General features: G+C 49.5%; 1 protein-coding gene across 1 annotated transcript in view; it reads right to left on the reverse strand.

The window, feature by feature from the left end:
* The window catches only part of flad1 (flavin adenine dinucleotide synthetase 1), a 22,579-nt gene that overhangs the window by 865 nt on the left and 11,714 nt on the right, over positions 1–10,000 (reverse strand). Inside the window, exons 3-6 of the mRNA XM_059643047.1 lie at positions 9,486–10,000; positions 8,952–9,099; positions 7,646–7,744; positions 6,549–6,782 (exon numbers count right to left, since the gene is read on the reverse strand). The exon at positions 9,486–10,000 is cut by the window's right edge and continues 251 nt beyond it. Of these exons, the coding sequence (XP_059499030.1) occupies positions 6,549–6,782; positions 7,646–7,744; positions 8,952–9,099; positions 9,486–10,000 (996 nt within the window). The remainder of the gene's footprint in view (positions 1–6,548; positions 6,783–7,645; positions 7,745–8,951; positions 9,100–9,485) is intronic.

A 10,000-nucleotide genomic window follows, 5' to 3' on the forward strand; every position in this document is an offset into this window, starting at 1 on the left:
GACAGAGAGAGAGAGAGATAGAGAGAGACACACACACAAATAGACAGAGAGAGAGACACACACAAATAGACAGAGAGAGAGAGAGAGACAGAGAGAGAGACACACACAAATAGACAGAAAGAGAGAGAGACAGAGAGAGAGAGAGAGAGAGAGACAGAGACAGAGAGAGAGACACACACAAATAGACAGAGAGAGAGAGAGACAGAGAGAGACACACACAAATAGACAGAAAGAGAGAGACAGAGAGAGAGAGAGACAGAGAGAGACACACACACAAATAGACAGAGAGACACACACAAATAGACAGAGAGAGAGAGACACACCCAAATAGACAGAGAGAGAGAGAGAGAGAGCCACACAAATAGACAGAGAGAGAGAGACAGAAACACACACAAATAGACAGAGAGAGAGAGAGACACAGAGAGAGAGACACACACAAATAGACAGAGAGAGAGAGACAGAGAGAGAGACACACACAAATAGACAGAGAGAGAGAGAGGACAGAGAGACACACACAAATAGACAGAGAGAGAGAGAGACAGAGACACACAAATAGACACAGAGAGAGAGAGAGAGACAGAGAGAGTGACACACACAAATAGACAGAGAGAGAGAGAGAGACAGAGAGAGAGACACACACAAATAGACAGAGAGAGAGAGAGACAGAAAGAGAGACACACACAAATAGACAGAAAGACACAGGGGAGAGAAACAGAGAGACAGAGAGAAACAGAGAGAGAGAGAGAGACAGAGAGAGAGACACACACAAATAGACAGAGAGAGAGACACACACAAATAGACAGAAAGAGAGAGAGACAGAGAGAGAGAGAGAGACAGAGAGAGAGACACACACAAATAGACAGAGAGAGAGAGAGAGAGACAGAGAGAGAGACACACACAAATAGACAGAGAGAGAGAGAGACAGAGAGAGAGAGAGACAGAGAGAGACACACACACAAATAGACAGAGAGACACACACAAATAGACAGAGAGAGAGAGAGAGAGAGAGAGACAGAGAGAGAGACACACCCAAATAGACAGAGAGAGAGAGAGAGCCACACAAATAGACAGAGAGAGAGAGAGACAGACACACACACAAATAGACAGAGAGAGACAGACACAGAGAGAGAGACACACACAAATAGACAGAGAGAGAGAGAGACAGAGAGAGAGACACACACAAATAGACAGAGAGAGAGAGAGACAGAGAGAGAGAGAGACAGAGAGAGACACACACACAAATAGACAGAGAGACACACACAAATAGACAGAGAGAGAGAGACAGAGAGAGAGACACACCCAAATAGACAGAGAGAGAGAGAGAGCCACACAAATAGACAGAGAGAGAGAGAGACAGACACACACACAAATAGACAGAGAGAGACAGACACAGAGAGAGAGACACACACAAATAGACAGAGAGAGAGAGAGACAGAGAGACACACACAAATAGACAGAGAGAGGGAGAGAGAGACAGAGAGAGAGACACACACAAATAGACAGAGAAAAAGAGAGAGAGACAGAGACAAATAGACAGAGAGAGAGAGAGACAATGAGAGACACACACACAAATAGACAGAGAGAGAGAGAGACAGAGAGAGAGACACACACAAATAGACAGAGAGAGAGAGAGAGACAGAGAGAGTCACACACACAAATAGACAGAGAGAGAGAGAGACAGAGAGAGAGACACACACAAATAGACAGAGAGAGAGAGAGACAGAGAGAGAGAGAGACAGAGAGAGACACACACACAAATAGACAGAGAGACACACACAAATAGACAGAGAGAGAGAGAGAGACAGAGAGAGAGACACACCCAAATAGACAGAGAGAGAGAGAGAGAGAGAGCCACACAAATAGACAGAGAGAGAGAGACAGAAACACACACAAATAGACAGAGAGAGAGAGAGACAGAGAGAGAGACACACACAAATAGACAGAGAGAGGGAGAGAGAGACAGAGAGAGAGACACACACAAATAGACAGAGAAAAAGAGAGAGAGACAGAGACAAATAGACAGAGAGAGAGAGAGACAATGAGAGACACACACACAAATAGACAGAGAGAGAGAGAGACAGAGAGAGAGACACACACAAATAGACAGAGAGAGAGAGACAGACAGAGAGAGTCACACACACAAATAGACAGAGAGAGAGAGAGACAGAGAGAGAGACACACACAAATAGACAGAGAGAGAGAGAGACAGAGAGAGAGAGAGACAGAGAGAGACACACACACAAATAGACAGAGAGACACACACAAATAGACAGAGAGAGAGAGAGAGAGAGAGACAGAGAGAGAGACACACCCAAATAGACACAGAGAGAGAGAGAGAGAGCCACACAAATAGACAGAGAGAGAGAGACACACAGAGAGAGAGACACACACAAATAGACAGAGAGAGAGAGAGAGACAGAGAGAGAGACACACACAAATAGACAGAGAGAGAGAGAGACAGAGAGAGAGAGAGACAGAGAGAGACACACACACAAATAGACAGAGAGACACACACAAATAGACAGAGAGAGAGAGAGAGAGACAGAGAGAGAGACAGAGAGAGAGACACACCCAAATAGACAGAGAGAGAGAGAGAGAGCCACACAAATAGACAGAGAGAGAGAGAGACACAGAGAGAGAGACACACACAAATAGACAGAGAGAGAGACACACACAAATAGACAGAGAGAGAGAGAGACAGAGAGACAGACACACACAAATAGACAGAGAGAGAGAGAGACACAGAGAGAGAGACACACACAAATAGACAGAGAGAGAGAGAGAGACAATGAGAGACACACACACAAATAGACAGAGAGAGAGAGAGAGAGACAGAGAGAGAGACACACACAAATAGACAGAGAGAGAGAGAGAGACAGAGAGAGAGAGACACACACACAAATAGACAGAGAGAGAGAGAGACAGAGAGAGAGACACACACAAATAGACAGAAAGACACGGGGGAGAGAAACAGAGAGACAGAGAGAAACAGAGAGAGAGAGAGAGAGACAGAGAGAGGGACACACACAAATAGACAGAGAGAGAGAGAGACAGAGAGAGAGACACACACAAATAGACAGAGAGAGGGAGAGAGAGACAGAGAGAGACACACACACAAATAGACAGAGAGAGAGAGACAGAGAGAGAGACACACACAAATAGACAGAAAGACACGGGGGAGAGAAACAGAGAGACAGAGAGAAACAGAGAGAGAGAGAGAGAGACAGAGAGAGAGACACACACAAATAGACAAAAAGAGAGAGAGACAGAGACACACACACAAATAGACAGAAAGAGAGAGAGACAGAGAGAGAGAGAGAGACAGAGAGAGAGACACACACAAATAGACAGAGAGAGAGAGAGACAGACAGAGAGAGAGACACACACAAATAGACAGAGTGAGAGAGACAGAGAGAGAGAGAGAGAGAGAGACAGAGAGAGACACACACACAAATAGACAGAGAGAGAGAGAGACAGAGAGAGAGACACACACAAATAGACAGAGAGAGAGAGAGAGAGAGAGCCACACACAAATAGACAGAGAGAGAGAGAGACAGAGAGAGAGACACACACAAATAGACAGAGAGAGACAGAGAGAGAGAGAGAGAGAGACACACACAAATAGACAGAGAGAGAGACAGAGAGAGAGACACACACAAATAGACAGAGAGAGAGAGAGAGACACACACACAAATAGACAGAGAGAGACAGAGAGAGACACACACAAATAGACAGAGAGAGAGACAGAGAGAGACACACACACAAATAGACAGAGAGAGAGAGAGAGAGACACACACAAATAGACAGAGAGAGAGAGAGAGAGACACACACAAATAGACAGAGAGAGAGAGAGAGAGAGACACACACAAATAGACAGAGAGAGAGAGACAGAGAGAGACACACACACAAATAGACAGAGAGAGAGAGACAGAAACACACACAAATAGACAGAGAGAGAGAGAGACAGAGAGAGAGACACACACAAATAGACAGAGAGAGGGAGAGAGAGACAGAGAGAGAGACACACACAAATAGACAGAGAAAAAGAGAGAGAGACAGAGACAAATAGACAGAGAGAGAGAGAGACAATGAGAGACACACACACAAATAGACAGAGAGAGAGAGAGACAGAGAGAGAGACACACACAAATAGACAGAGAGAGAGAGAGACAGACAGAGAGAGTCACACACACAAATAGACAGAGAGAGAGAGAGACAGAGAGAGAGACACACACAAATAGACAGAGAGAGAGAGAGACAGAGAGAGAGAGAGACAGAGAGAGACAGAGAGAGAGACACACCCAAATAGACACAGAGAGAGAGAGAGAGAGCCACACAAATAGACAGAGAGAGAGAGACACAGAGAGAGAGAGACACACACAAATAGACAGAGAGAGAGAGAGAGAGACAGAGAGAGAGACACACACAAATAGACAGAGAGAGAGAGAGACAGAGAGAGAGAGAGACAGAGAGAGACACACACACAAATAGACAGAGAGACACACACAAATAGACAGAGAGAGAGAGAGAGAGAGACAGAGAGAGAGACAGAGAGAGAGACACACCCAAATAGACAGAGAGAGAGAGAGAGAGCCACACAAATAGACAGAGAGAGAGAGAGACACAGAGAGAGAGACACACACAAATAGACAGAGAGAGAGACACACACAAATAGACAGAGAGAGAGAGAGACAGAGAGACAGACACACACAAATAGACAGAGAGAGAGAGAGACACAGAGAGAGAGACACACACAAATAGACAGAGAGAGAGAGAGAGACAATGAGAGACACACACACAAATAGACAGAGAGAGAGAGAGAGAGACAGAGAGAGAGACACACACAAATAGACAGAGAGAGAGAGAGAGACAGAGAGAGAGACACACACACAAATAGACAGAGAGAGAGAGAGAGACAGAGAGAGAGACACACACAAATAGACAGAAAGACACGGGGGAGAGAAACAGAGAGACAGAGAGAAACAGAGAGAGAGAGAGAGACAGAGAGAGGGACACACACAAATAGACAGAGAGAGAGAGAGACAGAGAGAGAGACACACACAAATAGACAGAGAGAGGGAGAGAGAGACAGAGAGAGACACACACACAAATAGACAGAGAGAGAGAGACAGAGAGAGAGACACACACAAATAGACAGAAAGACACGGGGGAGAGAAACAGAGAGACAGAGAGAAACAGAGAGAGAGAGAGAGAGACAGAGAGAGAGACACACACAAATAGACAAAAAGAGAGAGAGACAGAGACACACACACAAATAGACAGAAAGAGAGAGAGACAGAGAGAGAGAGAGAGACAGAGAGAGAGACACACACAAATAGACAGAGAGAGAGAGAGACAGACAGAGAGAGAGACACACACAAATAGACAGAGTGAGAGAGACAGAGAGAGAGAGAGAGAGAGACAGAGAGAGACACACACACAAATAGACAGAGAGAGAGAGAGACAGAGAGAGACACACACACAAATAGACAGAGAGAGAGAGAGAGAGAGAGCCACACACAAATAGACAGAGAGAGAGAGAGACAGAGAGAGAGACACACACAAATAGACAGAGAGAGACAGAGAGAGAGAGAGAGAGAGAGACACACACAAATAGACAGAGAGAGAGACAGAGAGAGAGACACACACAAATAGACAGAGAGAGAGAGAGAGACACACACACAAATAGACAGAGAGAGACAGAGAGAGACACACACAAATAGACAGAGAGAGAGACAGAGAGAGACACACACACAAATAGACAGAGAGAGAGAGAGAGACACACACACAAATAGACAGAGAGAGAGAGAGAGAGACACACACAAATAGACAGAGAGAGAGAGAGAGAGACACACACAAATAGACAGAGAGAGAGAGACAGAGAGAGACACACACACAAATAGACAGAGAGAGAGAGAGAGAGAGACACACACAAATAGACAGAGAGAGAGAGAGAGAGAGACACACACACAAATAGACAGAGAGAGAGAGAGAGAGACACACACAAATAGACAGAGAGAGAGAGAGAGAGAGAGAGAGACACACAAATAGACAGAGAGAGAGAGACACACACAAATAGACAGAGAGAGAGAGAGAGAGAGACACACACAAATAGACAGAGAGAGAGAGACACACACACAAATAGACAGAGAGAGAGAGAGAGAGAGAGAGAGAGACACACACAAATAGACAGAGAGAGAGAGAGAGAGAGAGAGAGAGAGAGACACACACAAATAGACAGAGAGAAAGACAGACAGTCAGAAACACAGAGACAGAAAGAGAGAAGGGGTGAGAGGGTGGCCAAAGGGGAGGAGGGTTGGGAAGGTGGGAGGGGGTGCCCCAAGTGGCCTGTAGCGATCACCAACCATCAGGAGTGAAACCGCTTGACGTGGGACAGCTGGTACACAAACGGAAACGAATATATGGTCGCTGCCAACAGCCACCACACGCTCACTGGCTGCAGGAGGTCCCCGGGGGCGCCGCGCGAATGCAACTCTGACTTGGTGTGGAACCTGGGATGCACCTGTATTCTAACATGGCGGCTGCGCCCAGGACTGGGGCAGGGTGGGGTCTGCAGCCACCTGGTACCCACCAGCAATGGGTTGACCCGCATGTACTGAGGCCACCCAGGGTCAGTCACGCACATGGGGCTGAGCGTCCGAGAGTACGGGTCTGTTCGGCGCGTGCCCATCAGCACGGCCTGGATGTCAGGCTGCCGCGTCTTCAGGTCAGTCAGGGCCTCTCTGATATTCCCGCACACCGTGTAAATCTGCAGCTGGTACCTAGTGAGAAAAACCCCAGCGGCCATCAGCTTCACAAATCCAGCCGACATAGAAACATAAACACCACACGTCCTATCGGGGGGGTTTATATACAGAATAACAGATACCCCCCCGGGGAGGGAGTTACAGACTGGAATCTGATCGAGGGGGTTCGGGGGGGTTTATATACAGAATAACAGATACCCCGGGAGGGAGTTACAGACTGGAATCTGATCGAGGGGGTTCGGGGGGGTTTATATACAGAATAACAGATACCCCCCCGGGGAGGGAGTTACAGACTGGAATCTGATCGAGGGGGTTCGGGGTGGTTTATATACAGAATAACAGATACCCCGGGAGGGAGTTACAGACTGGAATCTGATCGAGGGGGTTCGGGGGGGTTTATATACAGAATAACAGATACCCCGGGAGGGAGTTACAGACTGGAATCTGATCGAGGGGGTTCAGGGGGGGTTTATATACAGAATAACAGATACCCCCCGGGAGGGAGTTACAGACTGGAATCTGATCGAGGGGGTTCGGGGTGATTTATATACAGAATAACAGATACTCCCCGGGAGGGAGTTACAGACTGGAATCTGATCGAGGGGGTTCGGGGGGGTTTATATACAGAATAACAGATACCCCCCGGGAGGGAGTTACAGACTGGAATCTGATCGAGGGGGTTCGGGGGGTTTATATACAGAATAAGAGATACCCCCCGGGAGGGAGTTACAGACTGGAATCTGATCGAGGGGGTTCGGGGTGATTTATATACAGAATAACAGATACTGCGCCCCCCCCCCCCCCCCGGGAAGGGAGTTAAAGACTGGAATCTGATCGAGGGGGTCGGTGCGGTTTGGGAGTGCTCACTGAGCCCTGACCTCTTACACGTGTCCTGAATAAACTGCTCCATTTCTGGGAATGCCGAAATGATTCGGATGTACAGAGCCTGCAGCTGGTTCTCCTGGTCCGGATACATCCTGCAGGGGAAAGATAACATGGAGCTCTTCGTTACTCTGGCATCACATAGGCCCAGCATACGGATTCTCATCGGCTGCTGCGTGACTCCTCGTGTGCTTCACACAAGGCAGGGCTGCAGGGAGCGTGGGAAAGGCGGGGTGGCAGTCATTCGACTGTTGGAGGCATCGGCACTGAACGCAAACAGCCGTCTCTCTGTCGGTCAGTAGACTGGCCGTATGCCCACCCTGTGGGTGGTGTGTGTGTGGACAGAGACAGCAATTTGAGCTCTTCCTGCTAAACACCAGCAGTTACAGTCACCCCCATCAGGGGCAAGAAGCAGTTGCTAAACAGGCCGTGCTGCAGCATCGGAACGGGGCTCCAAATTTGGGACGGCTTCAAATATATCCCTTTCTGGATGTGAGTTTGCTCGCTGAGCTGGAAGGTTAGTTTTCAGACGTTTCATCCCCATTCTAGGTAACATCATCAGTGAGCCTCCGGTGAAACCTAACCAGATAAATAGAAAGTGGGACATAGCACCAGCGTTTCACCGGAGGCTCACTGATGATGTTACCTAGAATGGGGATGAAACGCCTGAAAACTAACCTTCCAGCTCAGCGAGCAAACTCACATCCAGAAACTCTACCTGAGCTACAAATCTTCTCAAAACTCGCTACTATCCCTTTTCTCAAGGGGATGGTGTAGAAGAAGCATTAGTCCGTATCTAACCCTGTGCTATCCCTGTCCCTGGGAGTGTTTGATGGGGGGGACAGCATAGAGGGAGCTTTACTCTGTATCTAACCCCGTGTTTCCCTGTCCCTGGGAGTGTTTGATGGGGGGGGGGGGGGGGAAAACAGTGTGAAGGAACTTTACTCTGTATATAACCCCGTGCTGTCCCTGTCCTGCGAGTGTTTGATGGGGGTGGGGGGGCGGTGGAGAGGATCAGTGTAGAGTGAGCTTTACCCTGTATCTAACCCCATGCTGTCCCTGTTCCTGGGAGTGTTTGACGGGGGAGACAGTGTACAGGGAGCTTTACTCTGTATCTAACCCCGTGTTTCCCTGTCCCAGGCAGTGTTTGATGGGGGGGGGGGGGGGGGGTGGACAGTGTAGAGGGAGCTTTACCCTGTATCTAACCCCATGCTGTCCCTGTCCCTGGCAGTGTTTGATGGCGGGGGGGGGGGCAATGCAGAGGGAGCTTTACCCCGTATCTAACCCCGTGCTGTCCCAGACCTGCTGACTGCAGCGTGGAAGAGGTGTAGCAGTGCGGTGCAGTCCTTCCCCCCGTTAAATCCCACACATATCTCCGACAGGCTGTACTGGGCCAGGGCATCCTCCAGCGTCTTCAGTGCTGCTGCCACCTTCTGGCCGAGCCGCGACTCTGCGGGAATGAAACACACCCCTTCAGCCCATCAGCTCAGTACCGGCCCATCCGCCTTTACTCCCGCACTGGCCCTTAACGCTGAGAGTTTAAGTGTTCATCCAAGTACGTGGCAAAACGTGAGAGGTTTTCCACCTCGAGTTACCCTCCCAGGCCCCTGCCGTCCTCTGGGCGCGAAACTGCTTCCTCAAATCCATTCTGAACCTCCTGCCTTCAACGTGAATATCATTCCCTCTTGTTAAAGAGCCTGCAATTAAGGAGAATAACTGCTCCCGTTCTTATAATAATATTGTACATCTTTTTACACAGAGTCTGCTCAAACCACTCCCAGCCTACTGCGCCCGTTCAAACCGCGCCCGGACTATTTAAGGGTCCAGAAGCCATACCTGACTGAGCCAGCCCGTAAACATCACGCACCGAGACCGAAACAGGGTCCTTCACCAGGGGGACGACGGAGCCCGGGGGCAGCCGCTCCGCCAGGAAGAGTCTCGCCTCCTCCAGGGGCCCCTTGCTGTCCGAGTCGAGGGTCAGCTTCACCCGGTAATAGTTGCTGGTCCAGTCGGGGTAGGAGCCCAGGCTGAGCTTGTGGCCGAAGCGCCGGTGGGCCTCATCCAGCACCGGGGCGATGGCTGTCTCCTCGGCGTCGACGAAGAGCTCCCGGGTCGAATAGCGCAGCCCCTCGTTGCGGAACAGGTGCTCCAGGCCTGCCAGGGCCCTCCGCAGCAGGGCCGGGATGCCCGGGAAGACGTAGACATTGCGGACGCTGACCAGCGGGTAGGGGAGGCGGGCTCCTTCCTGGCCGTAGTGCAGCCGGGCGGAGAGGGGCACCCGGGCCAGCTTCATCTCGGGCCCCACGGAGCTGGCGCCTCCGTTCTCCCGGCCCCTGTAGAAGCCCCTCAGC

This window comes from Stegostoma tigrinum, chromosome 47 (assembly GCF_030684315.1).
Source record: "Stegostoma tigrinum isolate sSteTig4 chromosome 47, sSteTig4.hap1, whole genome shotgun sequence".
Classification (NCBI taxonomy): Eukaryota; Metazoa; Chordata; class Chondrichthyes; order Orectolobiformes; family Stegostomatidae; genus Stegostoma; species Stegostoma tigrinum.